We start from the raw sequence: 23,629 nt of genomic DNA, 5'->3' as shown, positions 1-23,629 counted from the left end.
GTTTCTCATGAAAATCTTTCTGCTTTTCGTATAGTAAATATTTCGCTTAAGTTAACCCACAACCTTGTTAATGGTTTCGCCCGTTCTCCCAGTGAGTGCACGAAGTTACCCACGTGTTACGGGTCTACATGACGCACATGGGCACTGTAGAGAAGTTTTTACTGTAGTTTCTATGTTTTATATAGAAAATGCAGTTTTCAAAAGAAACACCATGGAGGCGATTAGAGGGCTTGTCGTTTGGCATGTTGTCCTCTGATGAAATAAGGTAAAGATGCACTTTCGTAACTCTTAACCTACAGAGCTAAACAGCTAGCTAGAGTTCAGTTGTGTGTTGTTGTCAGGATATTGTCACTGTTGTTGCCCAGGAAAGATATCCAAAAGATAACATTTGACCCTTTGTGACATCTTCCCCCTTATGTTGTCACATTGCATGGGGCAAGTTGTCACACAAGGGGAGCCTGCTGTGTATGGATGGATATAAAACATGTGGCTAGTGAATGAAAGGTGATGCTATCCAAAGCAAAATGTACTTTTAACAGAATATATGTATTTGAATTATTCATAAAACTAATTTGTCTTATAAAATGAATGTTTTATGAAAATGTAATGACATTTAAGGCAGTCAAACTATTATGAACCATAAAACAGGGAGTAAAGGTAGAAGGGTCACATTCAGTTTACCCTTCAGTACCTTACCCCAATAATGATGTGACAGCCTGACATACCATCATAACATGGTGTTTGTGCCATAGGAAACTGAGTGTGAAAAGCATCACCAATGCCCAGCTTTTGGATAATGTGGGTAATGCGGCAGCAAACGGGTTGTATGATCTGGCGCTGGGTCCGGCTGACAACAAAGAGATCTGCTCAACCTGCATGCAGGACTTTAACAGCTGTCCTGGACACTTTGGTAACATAGATCTGCCCCTGCCCGTCTACAACCCTCTGTTTTTTGATGTGAGTTCATACATCATCATCATCTCGGGTCTCATCCCTGTTTTTCGTGATTGTGATTTGGTGCTGAATAGACGTCATTGTGTCTTTCTCAGAAATTATATTTGCTCATCCGGGGTTCGTGCCTGTCGTGCCACATGTTGACATGTCCGAGAGCAGCCGTTCATTTACTGCTGTGCCAGCTGAAGCTCTTGGACGTGGGTGCCATGAAGGAGGTTTATGAACTTGAGAATTTTCTCAATCAGGTGAGATTTTAACAATGGTACATGGCTATATATTGTTTAAAGAGACATCATTCGTTCATGAAATATAAGCATTTTATATTGTTGTATGTTTTTCTCTTTTTGTTAAAGTTTGTGGAGGCCAACACTCAACCATCTGGAGTACAAATCCAAGAAGCTCTGAATGAGTTTATTACTCCCATCCTCAAAGCCAATGAAAACAATCAGCAAACTTCACCTGTAAGTCTGCCATATAACATTTTCTTTTTATTTATTTATTTACATACATTAAATTTAAAGGCCACCTATTATGCAACATCCACTTTTACAAGGTGTTTCACATAAAAGTGCCGTTTTGAGTCTCTTGTTAATGTGACATCACACTGATAAAGCTCCGCCCAAAGCTAATAAATATTACCACAGTTTCCACCCTCAGCGAGCTGTCCACTGTATCTCATTAGAGAGATTATTTTGTCTCAGACTGTATTCGCAGGAATCAGATGTATTTTAATCGAACGCGCTCACTGTCTCTTTTGGTAAGGGAGTGAGGAGCAGTAGCTCATTTGCATTTAAAGGTACAGACACAAAAACAGCGCATTTTTGCTCCCACCCAAATAGGGGCATTTTGGACATGTTATACAGGGTTTCCGCGGAGTCATAAAAAGTCATAAAACGTCTTAAATTTAATAATGAAAATTTTAGGCCATAAAAAGTCATAAAAACATCCGGATTTTCCATACAAGGTCATAAATTATATTTAGCCACGTCTTAAATTTATATACTAGTTCATTCATCGTTGCCTTTCCCCACAAAAATGCGCTGGCGGCGGCATTCACTCGATTTGCCTGTTGTAGTTCTGTCTGAGGAATCTGGGTGGGATTCCAGGACTACAAGGTCCATGCAGCAGTGCAGCAAACAGACTTGTCGAAAGTACTTCAGAAACCCGCTGTCCCGCGCGAACTCTCGAGGAAGTACTTCAGAAACCCGTCAAAGATGGCCCAGCTCCTTTCAAAATCAAACGCCCTCAGACGGGCAAGCAAGGAAAAATTGGCTAAGCTGAAAAAAGTTGAGGAGGAGATAACCATTAAAGGGGACGAACTGAGAAAAATGTAGACAAGCACTAACTGAGTTGTTACTTTAAAATAATTTTTAATTTACAATTGTTAAGTATTATTCCTGTGTTCTTGATGCTTAAGAAAAGCGAGCCTTCAATTTGTTATTCTTAAGAAAATGGAACCTTTACTAATAAACTTGTTACTAATTTTAATGAAAGTTAAAAAAAATATAAAGACTTTTGAAAGGAATTTTAATGTTATTTTTCGTTATTCGTGTAGGTCATAATTTTAAATCATAATGGTCATAAAAAGGTCTTAAAAAGTCTTAAATTTGACTGACTAAACCCTGCAGAAACCCTGGTTATAGTAAATGATCAGTGGGCTGAAACTTTACAGACACATTCTGGGCACACCTGAAACTTATATTACATCTTGTAAAAATGTGCATTATAAGTGCCCTTTAAAGGCTAGTAAGTGATCAGTATGCATTGAACATGTAACTGCATTAAAACAGCAAACTATTTATTAGTGTCTTTGTAATGTTGTTTTTTAGACCTTGCAGTTAAAAACATATAGTTTGTTCTGGATCAGCGATGACAACATCTTTTTTTCTTTCAGATCAAACATGTCTGTGAAAAGAAAGGCAGTCTCATCAACAGTTTCTGGAGAATACACATGATCCCTAAAAAATGCCTGAACTGCAAGTGAGCACAACTCATCTTTCTGTTATTTTTAACTAACTTGAGGCTTTAGAAGAGAGTTCAGTCCTGATCATGTGCACGTTTGTCTGATTCAGAGCCAGCCGAGCGCACGTGCGCAGAGAACATAACAGTAAACTGATCGTCACACATTCATCTACAAATAAAGATTCAGAAGGAAAGGACGATGAGTTTAGATTTCACTTTTTTATCCATTTAAAGGTGCTCTAAGCGAATTCAGGTGTTTAAGACCATAAAACATTTTTTGTTACATACAGCAAACATCTCCTCACTATCTACTTGCTACCTGACCGCTGATCAAACTGTAAAAAAGCGATCTCTGTAGACAGCCCAGGCTCCACAAACGGCAATAACAACACAGTGGCCAAACCTAAAAACAGAAACAAAACAAAGTGTTCCAGCCAATAAACGACAAGAAGGAGGATTTGGGGGTGTGGGTTGGGCGCATTCATGAAAGCATGGAAGGGAGGGGGAGGAGTTAGCTCCGTTTGTTTGAAAACAATTCAAACATCAACAAAAAGTGACGTCGCACAGATTCGCATGGAGCGCCTTTAAAAAAACTCTTTCATATGCTGCCTTTCTAGTATGCTATAAATTGCGCAGATTGAAAATACGGCCAATGGAAACATGTCGGTTTCGCAAAACCCCCTATAGAAGTTTATATTGCAAAGCTGCAATAGAAAGAGTTTTTTTGCATTTACAGGATACCTGACCTGTGTAAAGTGATTGTGTGAAATTGCAAACTATAACTTATCAGAATCACCTCATACATGGCCGCTCCCAATTGAAGGGTTGGGGCTGATAACATGGTTGATAACATGTTTGCGTCTCATTCGAATTAAAATAATGGCTAGTGAGGTGGCTGCACAATACGTAATGTCGTATAATATAGTTTTTTTTTTTACTGACATTAAGAAAATATTGCTAAACTTTCATGCAAACCTGTAATGGAAGTCATGCTGTAGTGATGGAGTTAAAGGGATAGTTCACAGAAAAATAAAATTTTAGTCATCATTTACTCACCCTCAAGTTGTTTCAAACAAGTATACATTTTTTTGTTTTGCTGAACACAAATGAAATTATTTTGAAGAATCTTTGTACCTAAGCTGATCTAGGGCACCATTCACTTCCATAGTAGGGAAAATAAATACTATGCAGGGTTTCCCGCAGAAAATTTGTAGTTAAGGTGGTACTTGGGGCCGGGGGGCGTGGCAATCAAAGGGGCTATTCTCCGAGATGCACTTGAGCAAGGGCGCTCAACAATTATATCTAATCAACAGGCACGTGCAAGCTAGCTAGCAGGTTGCTCAAACAACAAAATCACCAGCTAACTTACTTTAAATTTGCCAGCACTATAGACTAATACAATAACAGGCTTAAATAAACCCAAAACATAAGTCCACTTACAGTTCTCACGGACACGCGTTTTATCAACTGGCTATCCTCCAGACATGATGCAGCACGTCTTTATCTCATTTCGGCCATGTTGCTCGCTTGCCGCTCGCGGTGTGAAGCACGTCCGCACTATTCTCCGAGATGCACTTGATGGCCTTTTGTGCAGCAAATGGATGACCTAGTTAAGGTGGTAGGGTTTTCCAGCTTAGGCGGGCCACCCGAACTGCAAAGTGTTGCGGGAAACCCTGCTATGGAAGTAAATAGTGCCGCAGATTTGTTTCTTTAACAGTTTTCAAAATATCTGCCTTTAAATTTGCAGGTTTTTATGAAGTTGAGAATAAATTTTTTACATATTTCGACTGATTTATCAGCTTGTGTTTGTTGTTTTCAGATGATGTGCCAGCGGCCAAACGTGGATATTTGACTCCAAGTTTAGCTCGAGAGCATGTCATCAAACTCTGGGAGAAGGAAGGTAAGTTACAGATTAAGTCTTCCCGATAGATTCATGTGCATGAATAATTTTGTTTTTCTTAATTTTTGTTTTCTTTCAGGTTTTTTCCTAAGGCATCTGTTTTCAGGATTTGACATGAGCAGCTCAGAGAAGGGCTTCAACTCTGAAGTTTTCTTCTTAGACCTGCTTGTTGTTCCTCCTTGCAAGTGAGTTCATCACATGTGTAGCTTAAAGGAACAGTATGTAGGATTGTGGCTAAAACTGGTACTGCAATCACACAACTGGTGGCCAATACACAAAATGTCAACATAAACATCAGTTGAGGGCTGTAACTGCACTTTTTAAATGACAATATCATGCCTGTACCACTTTTGTCAGTGATATAAGTATTTGAAATGAAAATAATTTCTTAATGTCTAGTGACATATCAGGGCCATTTTATGATTCATTGATATAAATTTCTTACATACTGTTCCTTTAAAACAATCACTCACGCATCCTAAGATGAAATGATAATCAAGTGTTTTTCTTTATAAAAACGGACTGTTTTGTGTCCCGTTGTTTAGGTACAGGCCCGTTAATCGTTTAGGAGATCAGATGTTTACCAACGGTCAGACTGTGAACATGCAGGCAGTATTGAAGGATAATTTAATCATTCAAAAGTTGTTGGCACTGATCGCTGCTGAGAAGACCAAAGAAATTGAAGGCACGCAGACAGAGCTGGAGCAGGTCAGTTGTGTATATGTTGTGTATATGTGTGTTACTATTGTTATTTGTAAAAGTAATGTATGGTGTTATTTTTCTTCAGTCCAGTGAGACTACAGAGATCAGTCAGATAGATCAGTCCTTCTTATCAGACATTCAAGGACAGACTCTAACAGACAAGCTCTACAACATCTGGATCCGTCTACAGACCCACGTCAACATTGTTTTTGACAGCGATATGGACAAACTGATGACAGAGAAGTTTCCCGGTGTCCGTCAGGTAGGTTTCAGACAGATTCTGGTGAGCTTTTGTATAATCGTGAGTAAATGTTGTAAGCGTGCTTTGCATGTTTCTCTCTCAGCTCTTGGAGAAGAAAGACGGTCTGTTCAGGAAACACATGATGGGGAAGCGTGTGGATTACGCCGCTCGATCCGTCATTTGTCCTGACATGTACATCGGCACCAATGAGATTGGAATACCAATGGTGAAAATTATGATTTTATTTACATCAGTGCAAGTTATGCGATTTATTTGAATGGAGGTTAGAGTCAGAAGCACGTTAGAAGTGAAGTTAGAAATGATAGTTTTGTATGTGATAATGAAATAGTGCTGTGATTTGAATCCTCCAGGTGTTTGCTACCAAACTGACATACCCACAGCCGGTGACACCGTGGAACGTGAAGGAACTCAGGCAGGCTGTTCTGAACGGACCCAACGTTCACCCCGGAGCCTCTATGGTCATTAATGAGGACGGCTCCCGAACAATCCTCAGCAGTACCAATCTGACCCAAAGAGAAGCCGTAGCTAAACAACTCCTGACACCCAGCACTGGACAACACAAGATCCCCATGAAGATTGTGAGTGACTCAAAACTTTGATCTTATATTCAAGTTCACACAGAGTTTCTGGCCTGTGAGCTGTTAATCACCACCAGCATCGTGCAAAAACGCGCTATTTGAAATTCTAGTCATTCGAAACATTCACACGTAAATTAGTATCATGGGAGGTAGGCTTGCCGCGATAGTCGGTGAAACGGTGATAACCGGTGCTTCAGCCTCTCACCGGTTAGATCACTTGCCCACCGCGACACCGTCTTTCACCGTCGTTTTGATATTTTCGTGTAATTTAATCATTTAGTTTCGTTAGAGAGAGCAAACTGAATGTGTCTGGTGCCTGAATTAAGCGGAGCTGAACGCGCTTCACGTCACAAAGCAGCAGGTGTCAGATTTCATTTATTCCTGTCAGAGTTTGCGAGGCAAGCTGACTGACCAGACGAAGGCAGAAGCTGCGTGCTTACTCGTTTTTTTTATAATATACATATATGATGTTTAATATAAGCGAGATCGTTTTGTTGTTGTGTTTATCATCAAGAAAAATAATAAACCCATCATTCAAGCAGCGCTTTATGGAGAAGTAGCCGGTTGCTCTGCTTGTGACTGGCTGGTTCTTTGAGAATTACCTGCGCACATTGACTCAAGCACTTAATTAAATCAGCTGTTGGACTCGCATTGCACGCAAATTCATACGCAATTTAACGTAGCGTACGCAAGCACTGCATTTAAACAGTTGCGTAATTCAAAAGTGAAAGGCTGCGTCCGAAACCGCATACTGTATAGTAGGTACTGAATTAGATGAAGTACCTACTTACTTAGCGTTAAAACAGTAGGTACTGTATAGTATGAATCCTGGTAGTATGAATGAGATTCGGACGTACTACATCCGCCATGTTGCTACATCACGTGATATACATCGTCATTACGTCATGTCATTTCAGCGCGAAAACAACCGCATACCTCGTCTTCTTCGTTGGATAACTCCTCTCCCGGGGCATCATGGGATAGTGAAGCGTCCATCGTATGCACACTGCAAAATCTATCCGGAAGTAGTAGGTCATCCGGGTACTTTTCGCATACTGTTTTTCGAATACTCTGTATTCGGACATACTACTCGCCTCGCCTACTGCTTTTCGCGTACTATATAGTAAGTAGTAGGCTGTTTCGGACGCAGCAAAAGTCTGCATGCGCATTTATAAGCCCCTCCCACACGGTGACACCGGTATCACTGTGTTTGTGAGGCGCTGATTAACCGGTGGGAAAATTACGTCACCGCGGCAACCCTAATGGGAGGGGCTTATATAGCTCAAATTGAGTAAACTTACCAGATTGTTCAACCTCCTCACTCACTTTCTTCCAAACAACATCCGTTTAATTCCTGTAAAAGTACGATGTCGTCTCATGTAGCGATGATGATTGTCCTGAATTCTTGTTTTGTTTTTCTGCCTCTGCTCGCTTCCTGTAATCACGTCACTGCTAGAGCAAGCTCCTGATTGGTTAATCTGCCAAAGTTTAGATGTTTCAACTCGCACAGATCACGTGACAATGCTCAATTCGTGCGAAACGGGCCATTCGTGCCGTGCCATTTGTGCTTACCACTTAACAGAAGACTTAACATGTAAATCACTCGCGCTTGCTGCCTCTTCCGGCAGGTCTTGGAATTTCTGGAATATCATGGAATTTTCAAAGGTCTACTCTATTCCAGACATTGAAAGCCATAGAAATGTATATTTTTCATCCAAGTCATGGAATATCATGGAATTTTAGGTTTCCATTTATCAAAATGAAATCTTTCTAACCATATTTCATTTTAGCATTGTTTCACGTGCTTTGTGTATTGTTATAGACAGGGATGACATATTTTTGGAGGCCCACCCCAAAGTTTGTGGGACACTCACTCACTTAAATAAAGGTGCTTTAAAAGTACTTCACAGCAATCATATAAAACACATTGACCCGCGCAATGATATAAGTTTTTATGATATTGGCCCGCTTAAATTCGGATTTCACAGCATTGCACTACAAGTCCCAGCAGGCACTAGTCCCGAGGGACCTCCAAGTCTCGCACAAAATATATGTGGACAAAAGAGACAGAATAAAATACCAGGTTTAAACGTAATGTGTCTCTCTCGTCCACTTGATCCGATCAATGAAAACACATCTTGAAGTGTAAACAGCCTCATACTGTGGGTACTTCAGCACAAAAAAAGTGAAACCTCGTTGGTCAAATATCTTGTTTAATTTGCAGTGATTGGCTTTTATTTTGTTATGTCAGGTGACAGGTGTTGTTTCTTGTGTTCCTCTTTCTTAGGTTAATCGTCACATCAAGAATGGAGACGTGTTGTTGTTGAACCGTCAGCCAACTCTCCACAGACCGTCCATTCAGGCCCATTGCGCTCGGATCTTGCCGGGAGAGAAAGTGCTCAGGTTACATTACGCTAACTGTAAAGCCTACAATGCCGACTTTGACGGTGACGAGATGAACGCTCATTTCCCTCAGAGTGAACTGGGCAGAGCGGAGGCTTACACACTAGTGAGCACAGATCAGCAGTATTTAGTGCCAAAAGTGAGTCCTCATCAAGTTGATTTTCTTTTGTTTATGTCAAAATAAAACTCTTTTCAGTATGCAAGTCTTGATTGGCGAGACATTGTGCAGAGTACATTTTCTGGTCTCTGCATCTTCTATAGGACGGGAAGCCGTTGGCTGGTCTGATTCAGGATCACATGGTGTCCGGCACCAACATGACTATCCGTGGATGTTTTTTCACACGGGATCAGTACACTGCGCTGGTCTACAGAGGTCTGACAGACAAGATCGGGCGAGTGAAGCTCCTTCCTCCCGCACTCATTAAACCCGTAACACTCTGGACGGGCAAACAGGTAACATTCCCGCACGTTTCCTATCTGCTATTGATTGATATTAAAGAAACCAGAGTGTTACGCTGTGTAGATTAAGCAGATGACATGATTTGAGCCCAGCCTGCAACATCTCCTATTCCCATTTTCCTAAATGATTTCCTGTCTAATAAAGAGGCCCAAAAATAAATGGGGAACATGACCAAAAGCTGATATTTTGATGGGGTTTTTTTTTGTTGTCTGAAGGTTGTGTCGACCCTTTTGCTGAATGTCATTCCTGAAAACTGCATTCCATTGAACCTGACGGGAAAGGCAAAGATTCCCAGTAAAGCCTGGGTGAAGGAACCTCCCAGATCTGTTCCTGGATACAAGCCGGAAGTTATGTGTGAATCTCAGGTGACTTAAGAGTAACAAACCTTGTTGTTACAAGGTGTTTTTCTATGTACATGGTTTTAGAAAGTCATCAAAAGTGTTACACATACTCCTTTGTTTAAAATTAATGTCTAGTACGGTGGATGTAATGTTAGTAAACCTACTAACATCAGGCGACGTAATGTTTGGAATGACACTTTGTGACAGGAAAAACTATGTTTCAGTTACATATCATTGATTAATGGAAATGCCGTCATTTCACAAGTCTTTTGTGCAAATCTGCAATGGAAATGCAGGACTCTTGTGCAAAGTGGGGACACGCCCTCTCATGCAAGGAAAAGCACGCAATGCGCATCTTAATGTGAAACTATGATGATAATTATAATTACATTTTTAAACTATTATGGGCAAACATGCCAACTATCATCATGAGGGTCTGCTATCTGCCATATGTTTGACTATATCATCAATAGACAATAGTATTGTCTTATTGGCACAACCCTAGAAGGTATACTTTATAATGGATGTCCCTTTTGATAAAAGTGTCTGGCAAATGTGTAAATGTATTGTACTAATCTACAAAAAAGTATCTTGATTAGTTTTCATATTAAAATCTCCTAAAAGACTTTCATCTATAGCATAGAAATTGTTTTTGTTTTTCGTTCAAAATTTTGTATAATTTAAGTTTCCCACATTGTAAACACATACCAAAGTTAAAATGAAGTATACAGACAGATGCCATGAAAACTGTCAACTTATTATTAAAAAATAAAAGGAGATTAGTAATCAAATAAACATAGTTGGGTGATTCTCACGAAAACTTGGTTTTAAAAATGTCAAGCATGAAAATGTAAAATTGCTTAAATTTACTTTTTTTCCCACCAGACATTGAAAAACAAAGTCTGGAGTAAATGGGAACATTAATTTAAAAACTTTTACTTATCATTTAACACTTTTTGTAACATAATTAAAAAAATGAGTCCTAAAAAATCTCATTACCGCAACAGTCAGAAAACATTAACACTGACATATTTTCAAAATGACATGACAAACCTGAAAGGACATAATTTGGAGATTCTGCACATGCATTTAAAATCAAAGTATTATGCTTCTATGAATTAAATTAACATTTAATAAGCATCTGTTGCGTTAATGATAATCAAAATGTCGTGTTAGCATTCTGACAAGACAATATTTCAAATTAACTGTAAAAAAATGATCTTACCTGGTAGTCATCTTGAAGTAACTGGTCCATGTGCTTGGTCACTCAAAATCAAACTTTATTAAAATTCTGTATATGTGCTTAAACTGTTCTCAAAAAGTGTTGCGGAGGATGAGAACATCAGGCATGGACACATCATTTTCCTAATTTTTCTTCATTATTATTATACATGAATATTCAGTAAATATTTTTTCTGTCATTTAAAGTAGTCTAGCAAAACATCCATTTATTTTTTTTCTTAATATTTTTGTGTTAATTTGATTAAATTACAACATAACGCATGTTCAAACACAGCCGGACACATTGCGGTAATGAGAATTTCAGCAGAAAATGAGATACAATTTCCAATTATAAATTCTTATGTTGAAATCATACATTGTGCAAGGTAGAACACAGTATTGTGTTAATTCTGATGCTTTTTAATGTTACTATATTACACATTTTAAAGCTAAAATCATTAGTGCCGTGGTGTTTCAATGTTTCGTGAGAATCACCCAGTTAGGATGTCTACTCATCAGATTAGTCTAACCAATTGAGTGAGCGCCAAGTATGGCCATGCTGTCTCCATGAAAGGCACGTCAACCAAAACCCCTTATTTTTTATTGATTGACTTTATTGTGTGGACCTTCATATAATTGAGTTCATTGAAAGAATCGTCTTGTAATGATTTGTATTGTGTTTATCAGGTGCTCATTCGTCAGGGTGAGCTTCTGATTGGTGTGTTGGATAAAGCGCACTATGGCAGCTCTGCTTACGGTCTGGTACACTGCTGCTACGAGCTGTACGGTGGAGAAACCAGCGGGAAACTGCTCAGCTGTCTGGCACGACTCTTTACTGCCTACCTGCAGCTGTACCGCGGTTTCACCTTAGGTAAAGTCACACAGTCAATATCAACTGATCTGAAACGACTGAGATTTTACTCATTTCATTTTATTTCTGACAGGCGTGGAGGACATTTTAGTGAAAGAAAGAGCCAACAAACAACGAAGAAAAATAATTAAAGAATCAGTGACATGTGGCTCCAAGGTAAAGACATAAAAAAAATCAGTCTTATACTCATGTTTTTTCTATTATAATAGAAAATTAGAAACCAACAAATTGGTTTAAAAACCATTTAATATTTATTTTAATTTTTGTATGCACATTTTTGAGACCGTAACAATGTTATGGATGTGATTTATATTGCTTATATTTTGTAACAGGCTCTTAAGGCTGCCTTTAACCTGTCTGCGTCTGCTGCGGAGGATGAAGCCAGGGAACGCTGGCAAGATGCTCATCTCAACCCAGACCAGAGAGATTTCAACATGGTGGACCTGAAGTTCAAAGAGGAGGCCAATCAAGTGAACAACAACATCAACAAGGTGCAAACCTCATCTACAAAGATTGCTATTATTATTATTATTCAGTTTCACGTTTTAGTTTTAACAGTGGTGTTGTCATTGTCAGGTGTGCATGCCGCTGGGTCTCCACCGCTCCTTTCCTGAAAACAACCTGCAGCTTATGGTGCAGTCAGGAGCAAAGGGTTCAACTGTTAACACCATGCAGGTGATCTTTGATTTTGGCCACATGCTGTTGTGTATCTGTTACTATACTTGTGTAGCGATGTGATCATGTTGTGTGTCTTTGTGCATGCGCAGATCTCCTGTTTGTTGGGTCAGATCGAGCTGGAGGGCCGACGGCCACCACTGATGCCTTCTGGGAAATCGCTGCCCTGTTTTCAGCCCTACGAACCTCAGCCACGCTCGGGCGGATTCGTCACCGGCAGATTTCTGACGGGCATCAAACCTCCTGTGAGTTTGATAAAGTTATAACATCTGTATATTTTTAGCCCCTAATAATATTTTATACATTTTAAAACGGTCAAATAAATAAATAAAGTTTTTTATTTATCCTAAAAAAAACTTTTATTTATTATCTTCAGGAGTTTTTTTTCCATTGCATGGCTGGTCGCGAAGGTCTTGTGGACACGGCTGTCAAGACCAGTCGATCTGGTTATCTTCAGAGGTGAAATTTATGTCTCCAGAGTTTAGTTTCAGAAATCCTATGAGCTACTTTTGGATGTTTGATTAAAGCAATAAGCCCCAAGAAGCAGTGGGTTACCAGTGCATTTTATAACAGTTAAGGGGCGTTGTTAGGCACGACGCAAAGCGGAGAGCCTAAAACCCCCTTAGCTGTTATAAAATGCACTGTAACCCCACTGCTTTGCGGGGCTTATTGCTTTTATAAAACGGTTACTTCATATGCATAGCAGGATTTCATAAAATAAAACAATAATAGGTTGTAGTACAAATATTACTCTTCCGCCTAACAAAGTAGTTCCTCAAAATCCTAGCACCTCTCAAATTTTCAGCTAAAAGCAGAGATAATTCAATTTTTGTGAATAACTTTTGTAAGAGATCAGATTCAGAGCCTGATCAAAACTTCTGTGTTTTCAGTGTTGAGTGAATGCGTCAGTGTTTAAGTTGGGTAAGATCGCCACCCAGTGGATAGCGGAAATATGAATGTGAGGTAGAAACTCCTCAGGGAACGTTTTCTCTTTATTGACGAGATGACTCAACAATATTTATTGACATTTATCTGGATATCGCCATAATTGTGCAATTGTAGACAAATTAAAAATATGACTATGGTGACTATGGTGTTTATTTTCATAAATCAGTAGGCAGCAACATTGGCGCAGTGATACTTCTGTAATGTGGTTTGACCGTGGGTTTACCGGGGTATTTTATCACGGCTTAGAACGCGTTTCAACCAATCAGAATGAAGAATCAGAACTGCCCGTTTTATAATTATATTTTGACACTTGCAGGCATGTTATTTTGTCAAACTGAGATGATTTGGTTTATTTTAGGTGTGTGATTAAACATCTGGAGGGTCTGGTAGTACAGTATGATCTGACCGTGAGAGACAGTGATGGAAGTGTGGTCCAGTTTCTTTACGGAGAGGATGGACTGGATATTCCCAAGACTCAGTTTTTACAGCCGCGACAGTTCAGTTTCATCAAAGACAACTATGAGGTACAGACGCTCGGTGACTTGTACACACAGACACATCGGTAAACCATCCACATTTATTACACAAGGAATTGTTGTTTTTCAGGTCATCAGGAAGTCAAAGTGTTTGGATGAAGTTTTGGCTAAAATGGACCCGCAGGCTGCGTATAACCATTTTAAGGCCATAAAGAGATGGAAAGCCAAACATGAGCGCGTTTCACCCAGAGATGGGGCGTTCCTGCTTTACTCACAGAAGAAACTGGGCAAGATGAAAGCTGAAACAACGAGCCAGACATTGACCAATGGGAGAGATGCAGCCACATTACAGGTATGGCAAAGCATTTTGTAGTTTTTGTCATGCACATTTTTACATAAAATATTTATCAACAAAACCTGTAAATGCACAGATAATAATGATTTGATGAATTTGTTGTAGCTTTTGGAGCGGTGGGGAGATCTGGACGAGTCTAATCGTATGAAGTATTTAAAGAAATCCTCCCGTTGTCCAGACCCGTGTTTGGGTCTTCATCGGCCGGACATCTGCTTCGGTTCAGTATCCGAGACGTTTGACGCCATTGTCGAGTCCTATATGAATCAGTTTGATGTAAAGGACGAATTTCAAACATCACCTGATGTCATTGACACGGATAGGTAAGAATCATTGATCTTTGACCATTAACATTAGTGCTAATTGATAAAATCGATAATAAAACTCGCTGATGTTTTCTGTGGGATAGAGATTGAAGGATTTGGTTCATTAGTTGTTGGTTTTAGTCATTGGGATGCTTTTGGTCTAAGGACGCACTCACATTATCCAAACCATGCCCCAGCGCAATTGTCTCCCGTCCCTACTCCCCCAGAAGCACTCACACTGTACTTTTATCGATCCGAGCCCGGGCGTGCTTTCGTCATTAGGATGTGATTGTTTTGATCAAAGCAGGAAGCAAAGCTTTCTTACCACTGGAACCCATCGTAATGTAAAGTCTACTTAAACTTAATGTTAAGGTTTTTTTTATTAGAGTTGTTTGGTGTGCGATAACAAGCAGCCCTCTCGCATCCTATTGTTAAATTGATCTGTCGCGTGTGCAGCGTAGACATTCACGTAACCCTGCTGCACGCATCACAAGGTTTAAACAAAGGCAGATGAAGGTGAGCGGTAGCGCAATGGACGTCTCTCCTTTTGAAACGTGCTCTGGTGCGATTAGCGATCACACCAGTCAAACGAACCAGGCTTTGGGGGTCAAACGCGCCCGAGCACGGTTTGATTTGGATAGTGTGAGTGTGCCCTTGAATGGCCATTGGGCTGGTTTTGTTTGTGGATCTGGCAACTCTGACAAGACAATGACAGAACAAAAGTGCCAACAAACTTTGGTTAATAAAGGTTTATTTTCATTCTTTAATTTCGGACCACAAATTAAGCAGCCGTTTTAAAGTAAGGAGGGAATCCAGCTTTTTATTACTGTAACACCAACACGTGTATCAGTTTTATATCATAATGGCTTATTTATTTTGTTAATAATGAATAATGTTAAAGCAACATTATGTAGTTTCCATGTAAAAATGACTTACAGCTCCCCCATGTGGTTGAAAAGCGCAACAGTGCCTGGTATCAGACACTCTTCTGCAGGCAGGGGGAGGGGCCGCCACTTTCAGAGTGTGCTTGTAGCAGCTAGGAGGCTGCTCAGGTTGCAGCAACAGTACAATTTGTTCAGTTAAAAGTTGTTCTATCACTAAAATAATTTTAGTGACATTATTTAAAGGTAAAAAAACTACATAGTGTTGCTTTAATTCTCATCATGGTCTAAAGTTGAAGATTAAAATGAGTTTATTAATCTGTGGCAAAATATCCTCACCGGCACATTCCTGAAGACTCAATTTGTTTTATTTGTTTATGTTTAGACATTAAAAGATGTTTTACTATTTAAAAGCTGCACAAACTTTTTTTTTAAGGCTTACAATATCAAAATCAAAAAGTTTATTTTAGTAAACCTCTGTAGTAGTTTGTGGCTTTTGCACTTTTAAAAGTACACTTCTACACGTGAATACCCTAATTTACTGCCTTATTTAGCTATAAGTGAAAAATCGAATTGAGTAATATTTATGTTTATCCAATTAGTCGATTAAAAAAAAAAAAATCGCCCGATTAATCGATTAAAAAATAATCAACATATAGTATAAAGAACACAGGGTCCATATTTACGCATGAGTGAGTTATGAGTTCATTTTTGCCATCAAGTCCATCTATAATGTTAGTTAAAGGACAAGTTCTTTAACCAAAAATGTAATTTAGTTTTTTTGTAAGTGTTTTTCATTAATAGCCTTTCAGATTTCTGTGTTGAAAGTTGTTTTATTGGTCAATCTTTAAGTGTTTTTTTTTCATGTGTGTTTCTGTGTTAAACAGACTGAAGGTTCTCCTGCAGCTGAAGTGGCAGCGAGCTCTGTGTGATCCCGGGGAAGCTGTCGGTCTGCTGGCCGCTCAAAGCATCGGAGAGCCGTCCACACAAATGACCCTCAACACATTCCACTTTGCTGGCAGAGGAGAGATGAACGTCACCCTGGGTATTCCCAGGTCCGGTTTCACTCGCATACAGATTATATTAGGCATGAACTCTTTCTGTGTACCATTGCACTCATGCCAATGAAATGGCACATCATCTTTTACAGATTACGAGAGATCCTCATGATTGCCAGTTCCAACATCAAAACACCCATGATGAGCATTCCCGTTCTGACGAGCAAGAAAGCCATGAAGCGTGTTAAGACACTCCGGAAGAAGTTAGCCCGGGTTTGTTTGGCTGAGGTGAGCACAACCTTTTAATGATTATTTATGACAATATCCTGTGGCTACAATCATAAGTTGATGCCACTAATCTCAAAATTAGATTGAGACGTTAGCCTGGATTTTACAGACAGGGTCACAGATAAAAACTATTGTGATCTGTGTATAGGTGCTTCACAAGGTGGACGTGACGGAAACTTTACGCATGGAGGGCAAAAAAAGGCAAAAGTCAAGAGTCTTTAAACTCACTTTCCACTTTCTGCCCCCTGAGAGATACCAGCAAGACAAGCTGCTCACCCCTCAACAGATCCTCAATTACATGGAGCAAAAGTACACACAAATCCATTCAGTCGTTCATTAATCTCTACTTTATACGTTTTTCCAGGAATCACAATGGCTTATTTGTGTTTTGCAGATTCTTTCGTCTGTTGTTAGAAGCCATTAAGAAGCTCAACACTAAACTCTCATCTCTCAGTGCCGTGGTCACACGCAAGGCCACGGCGAGAGATCATGATCGAGATGCGACCGGCTCAGCGGGCGGAGAGGTACGATGTCAAACCCCAGTATTTCCCATACATTGATTTATTTGTGGTGGCCCACCACAGAATCAACACTGGCCCCCACAAATAGAATTTTCATGATTCCCATTTACATTTTTATTTCACTTTTTAAAACAGCTTAATTCAGCTTAAAATATAATTTGATATATAATATAGATCAAATACAGATACAGATCAAAGAGTAGAAGTGAAACATATTTCAGGTGCCAACACTAGATCAAACGCAAACACGACATGACGACGTCACATATATGCTTATTAGCGTGTGACGTCATCACCACCACAGTCTCCTCAAAATCCTGTGGGAAACACTGCAAACCCCGCTGCATGTGTGCTGTGATGTCAGACTGTACATTAGTAACACCAGCAGTGTGTTGATTTCTCTTCAGGATGATGCTGATGAGGTTGCAGAAGACAATCGGGTTGTGGACGATGAGGCGAACGAGGGAGACGCTGATGCAACAGATACCAGGAGGAAAGAGAAACAAGAAGAAGAGGTATGAGAATCTACGGCAGCACTTATGCTTGTGAGGTTATTATGACTTAAAAGAAAGATTCACAAAAGAAATAAATGGGTGTTTTTTTGACCAGGTGGACTATGAAAGTGAGGAAGAGGAGGAGGAGGGCGGTGGCGGCAGTGATGATGAACAGGCTGATGACAGACAGGAAGAGGCGGGGTCTTCAGAGCTTCTTGAGGAAGGGTCCGGTGAAAGCCCGCCACCGAGTACTGGTGACGCTGAACAGATAAAAGAGTGTAACCAAGAATCAATGCGAATCAACACCGTACTACAGTTAGGCTCTGCCATTGAGGACTACAAATATGACACCACAGATGGACTATGGTGTGAGGTATGGACATCAATAGTGAGCTAGTGAACATAGAGATATCCTAAATATCAGTATGATATTATTGTCATAACTGAGGCAGTTGGGGCTCTGTTTGTGTATATTAATATTGCGCTGATATTGGGCAAAATAATGGCAGTATAGCACAATTAAAGGGGCGGTGAATTTGTCGATTTTATTGTTCTATACTGTTGTCTGATGTCTACTTGTCTACTTACATTCAAAAACATCAAAAGCAATAAGTAATAGGCTATTTTGTAACATGGATTAGTGGCTGTCTGGAGAAATGGTTCGTTTGAAGGGGCGGGCCGCACTGAAGACCTGGACGTAAACGCCCACTGGTATGATTGGACAGCTTCATTCCCGTCATTACATGTGGGGAAATGTTTTAAAAACATTAATGTGATAAAAGTAGCAGCCGAACACAAATATGTTTGAGCCACAAAAGATTCTGGGTGCTAAAGATGATACACATAAATGACAATACGTATAGTAAAGTAGAAACAAAAATTTAAACTCGACGTGACTAAATTACCATATACAACACAGTTAGCGCGCATCAGAATCTAAACTGCGGCTGATAAATCCTTATCAATGACTTTGCATATTTCTATTGTGCTTGTGAGGTTGCTCTGACATACACGTAACGTTACATACCACAGTTATATGATTAAAAAGCTTTGTTGGGTGTTTGACCTTTCAAACGCAAATTACCGTATACAACACAGTAAGCGGGCATCAGAATCTAAACTGCGGCTGATAAATCCTTCTTTATCAATAACTTTGTATATTTCTACCGTTAAATTACAGTCGTATTGTTAAGTGTTGTACCTTTATTAATCGTTTTATGTTTTTAGTACATTAAAACAGTCAAACATACGTGTTTAGACACGGATGTTACAACAGGACATATCAAGCGATCTCTTCTAACAAAGCAATAGTGAAACGCAGTAACTTAAATAAACTTACTGTGTATACTACTGTGTCATTTTTGTCAGATCCAATATTAGTGGTGTTTTTAATCACAGTCTCTCTGCAAATCCAGCATCGACTTCTTTACAAATGAATCCGTGTACACAAAGTTAACAAACGCGAGCTGGAAATTCTTCAAAAGCAAACTTTATCCACGCATTAGAGGTCTTTTCGGGTCCAAAAAAATTTACCTGACCCGAAATGACCCAAATCACGTCATACCCGAACCCGACGTGCATAAATAAAAATATTTTAAACAAAGACCTGACCCGACACAAACCCGAGAAAATTAGACCCGAGTCCGACCCGAACTAGTGAAAAAAATATTTAACCCGACTGGAACCGAATGTAAACGGCACTGCACGCATTCTGCAGACCCACGCGCAGCAGTCAGACAGAAAGAAACTCCGGTGGCCTTGCAACCAATTTGGCGAGCTGCTCCATTCGTTTTACTTTGTTATCTGACGACGACACCAACGTAACCGCTAAAATGTACATTTATAATTGACTGACATGTTTGTCTCAACAAAAATGAACCTTCCGACAACCACACAATGTCGCAAGCGCTCTTGGCAAACAGATGAGAGGTTTGAAAAGGACATTGACGCACACAGGCGAGAGAGTTCGGGTCTTCTCGGGTCCGTTCAGAAAAAACATTCATTTTTAAATTACCCGAGACCCGATGGCGCTATTATTGTACCTGACCCGTGTCCGAGGCAGATGTGAAAATTTTAGACCGGAACCCGATCGGGTCTCGGGTCGGACCTCGGGTTTTCGGATCTAAGTGGACCCGTGAAGACCTCTACCACGCATTCCTAATGTTGAGCCTCGGTTATCCAGCATCTGTGTTCTTCCTTCCACAACCGAAAATGCGTTTCCATGGTTACTTCATATAACCGCCTCAAAATAAAAGTCTCTCAGAAAAAATGTATTTAAAAGTCATTTTGGTTACATTTGGCAATCTTTAAAGACATGTTTACTTATTGTTGAGACACGTGTGTCACGCGATGCTGTGGGCGGGGCTACAAAAGTGGTGGTTGTATTTGGCTATGGGGAGGTGTTTCAATTCTACTTTGACGTCATATTTCTCTGAATTACACACTGGCTTGTTATACTGGCTTGGTGCCAAAAACTGTTATATTTCAGTAGCACGGACGTTTTCAGTTCTGAAACTTGCAGTATGTTCATTTAAGTATGAAGACCTCTTATATAACAAATTATCAAGTTAAAATTGAGTATTTGATTCACCGCTCCTTTAAAACAACACAAGACACATATGTTGACAACTGCAAACATGTATACTAAATATATCACCAAAGATTATTGAAAACAATTGTTTTAAAATCCTGTAAGTTAGCCATGTCTCTAATATTTTTATGCAAACTATACCAGTGTAAAGAGTCCAGGGTAGGCGTAATATGTAACGTAAACCCATTTCAGCAGCATAGTTTTGGACTTTTTGCATTTATTAATGCGTTACTAATTACAATAGTCAAGTTTTGGTGATATCAAAGCATGGCCTGCAAAGGCCTTTTCATATCAAGCATGATTTCTAGAGATGCACCGATCAAACGTCCAGAGACCGAATTGGCCGATTTTATGCATGATCGGCCGGATTGGTAACCAGTTGGTCAGTCTCACGACATTCCGTGCCGGTCCTTTTGTTGCCAGTTGCGCAAGCAATAACGTCACAGACACACGCACACTTGCAGTGGAAACGGCTCCCGACCCGTTATCCCACAGCTGCATTAATTTAAACGTGATCCCAGGGTTTCCTGCAGCACTTTGCAGTTCGGGCGGCCCGCCTAAGATGGGAAACCCTACCGCCTTAACAAGGTCGTCCAAAAAAAGAAAAAAGAAAAATTTGCTGCACAAAAGGCCGTCAAGTGCATCTCGGAGAATAGCGCAGATACGCTTTCTTTTTTCTGATGAACACAAAAGAAGATATTTTGAAAAATGATGGTAAACACTTAGCAGTAAGTGACCATAGACTCCATAGATCTTGCGTCCAAAGATAGCCTACAATCGTTTTCTGACAGTGTCAGAAATTAAGCATGATCAACGCACAGTGCGTTTGCTGCTACGACCTGCGTACCGGTCTTTGTTTACCACTATAGTGAATGCTGGTGACATTGCGCTAAAGTGTGTCGAAGCTAGGGCTGTAACGATAAATCGTGTGTTACTTTAAAAATGCCTGTCTAAAATCGCAAGCCTGCGATTCTGTTTAATGCGCAGCTTGTGCGTGTACTATGGCATTTTGGTCAGTAAGAAGTCCTTATCAATCTAAAATCATTGTGAGTCGTTTATAACGTGCATTTTAAAAAGCAACACTCGTCAAACACAATCATTCATAAAATTCTTTATTATCATGAAAATACCTGAAACAATCTGAAGAACGGCGATATAAATATTCTTCTAGACATTTCCTGGATTAGCGTTTGTATTGCTACTTCTTCTGTGGCACAATTGGAGTTTCTGCACGAGAGCGCCCCCTCTGGCTTTTGGATGTGGCGGCATTTCACCGTAATTCATTCAAATTCATTCATTGAGAAAACGCGCATTTGCTCGATTAATCGTTACATCCCTAGTCACAGCCTTTAAAGCCTCCGTGTCATCATCGTTCACTCTACATGCTTGTCGTACCCAAGTTCAAACGATCCGTGTGATAAGTGTGACAAGGTAATGATCTTATAAGAGTGCAAAAATCCTGCAGTATATTCCAGGCTTAAGTGAAGGTGTCCGTATTCGTACTAGATTTAAAGATTACCGGTATGTTATACATTCCTCACTTTGTGCTAAATCATTTGCATGAGCAATGTAACCTTCATAATACATTGTTGGTTCTGTCTTCCAGCTGACCATGGTTCTTCCCGTCAGTAAGGTGCACTTTGACCTCACATCAGTGGTGGTAAAGCAGGCTCAAAACTCTGTTATCATGGAGACCAAGGGTATCACGCGCTGTTTACTGAATGAAGTCACTACCAAAGAAGGTAGTAAAGAGCTTGTGCTGAACACGGAGGGTATCAACATGCAGGAGCTCTTCAGATATTCTGATGTGAGTTCAATACAGACAATAAAAAAGACAAGACAAGATAAGCATCACTATTACTAAAGGGCTATTCTTTTTTTTTATACTTGCAGATCCTGAACCTGAATCGATTATACTCCAATGAGATTCATGCTATGGCCAACACATATGGCATTGAGGTGGCCCAAAGAGTCATTGAAAAGGAAATTAAAGATGTGTTTGCTGTCTATGGTAATAAAGCAGAAAGTATTTTTGTTAAACTTAAGCCATCTGGTACTAAGTCAGACAGTAATTCATTGGTGTTTCTCTGTGTAGGTATTGAGGTCGACCCGCGTCACCTCTCTCTAGTGGCTGACTACATGTGTTTTGAGGGGGTTTACAAGCCTCTTAACCGGTTTGGGATCCAGTCCAACAGTTCTCCATTGCAGCAGATGACCTTTGAGACCAGTTTTAAGTTCTTGAAGCAGGCCACAATGCTGGGTACAGTTGTTTTTTTCCCCTCTTGCTTCATAATGATGCAGGTGTTTAGGAGTCTTTTGTTAGTAATATAATTGTTATTTATGTTTCATTACTTGTTTTGTTTTTGTTAACAGGTTCTTATGATCAACTGAGTTCTCCGTCAGCTTGTTTGGTTGTAGGGAAAGTTGTCAAAGGAGGAACGGGCCTCTTTGATCTTAAACAGCCATTACAATAATGCACTGAAGAAATAAGACCAGAATTGTGATATTTACTGTGTATGACATCAATAAATCTTTTTATTGACTCCCTGTCTAACATATAATCATCATTATTATTATTATCCTTATTAATAATGTCTGCATATTATAGTCAGCTTTTAGTTAATAAATATAGTAGATTCAAATCCATGTCATCTAACAATCTTTCTGTTCTGCGTGTTTCTTGATTCAAAACGTTTGGCCCATTTGCTTTGCAAAAAATCAATTCAAATGAGTCATTAATTTGCGAATACCCCAGAAACACATGACAACATTTTTTAAATAAAATACACATTTTGTAATAAATTAAAATATAGTAACGAAGGAACAGTGCACAGTGTAACGAAGTACAAATTTTCTGTTAAAAATGTACTTAAGTAAGAGTAAAAGTACCCTCTTTTAAATGTACTCTTAAGAGTAGCCTACAAAATCTTACTCGAGTAAATGTAACAAAGTAAATGTAGCGCGTTCCTACCCACATCTGCTTACAGGCCTAAATAAAAAATAATAATTCTGACAGCAAGGAACCTTTTCTTATTATTATTTGCAAAGCAGACACGTAGATCATGTGCAAGATCATCAATTTAACTTCCAGAAATGTACCATTTATAACAACAAGTTCTTTAAGCTTTGTTAATTTTGATTACTATAAAGTTGTGTCATCTGACTGGCCACCCCAAATTTAATGCACTAACTTATAATATTTCACTTCCCATTAATCGAAACGTATGCGGCAGTGCAGTAGTCTACATTATTAATAACCAATGTTGGGAGTAATGCATTACTTAATAATATTTTCTGAAGTAACGAGTAAAGTACCGCATTACTTTTTAAATGTAAAGTAACGTAATGCAAGTTACTTTTTCAGTTTAATTAATTCGATAAAAAAATGTACTTGTATATGTAGTTAAACTAAACGTAGTCACATTATGCACTCTATGCGTACACGCT

The 23,629-nt window shown here is 39.5% G+C and overlaps 1 protein-coding gene across 1 annotated transcript; it reads left to right on the top strand.

Moving 5' to 3' along the window:
* Positions 1–85: 85 nt before the first annotated feature.
* On the top strand, positions 86–22,725 carry polr1a (RNA polymerase I subunit A). The gene is made up of 34 exons (XM_073854047.1): positions 86–265; positions 753–957; positions 1,050–1,199; positions 1,308–1,415; positions 2,849–2,934; positions 3,027–3,119; positions 4,740–4,816; positions 4,896–5,001; positions 5,362–5,524; positions 5,604–5,780; positions 5,863–5,985; positions 6,131–6,358; positions 8,646–8,900; positions 9,023–9,214; positions 9,437–9,586; positions 11,471–11,654; positions 11,728–11,810; positions 11,987–12,145; positions 12,231–12,329; positions 12,422–12,574; positions 12,706–12,788; positions 13,636–13,801; positions 13,884–14,105; positions 14,214–14,428; positions 16,179–16,346; positions 16,442–16,577; positions 16,726–16,886; positions 16,972–17,101; positions 17,506–17,613; positions 17,708–17,965; positions 21,789–21,989; positions 22,076–22,193; positions 22,278–22,442; positions 22,556–22,725. The coding sequence occupies exons 1-34, from the start codon at positions 189–191 to the stop codon at positions 22,654–22,656; spliced, it is 5,100 nt and encodes a 1,699-aa protein (XP_073710148.1). The 5' UTR covers positions 86–188; the 3' UTR covers positions 22,657–22,725.
* Positions 22,726–23,629: the final 904 nt, after the last annotated feature.

The sequence above is a fragment of the Misgurnus anguillicaudatus genome, chromosome 16, assembly GCF_027580225.2.
Source record: "Misgurnus anguillicaudatus chromosome 16, ASM2758022v2, whole genome shotgun sequence".
Taxonomy (NCBI): domain Eukaryota; kingdom Metazoa; phylum Chordata; class Actinopteri; order Cypriniformes; family Cobitidae; genus Misgurnus; species Misgurnus anguillicaudatus.
This window is presented reverse-complemented; position numbering and strand designations above follow the sequence as displayed.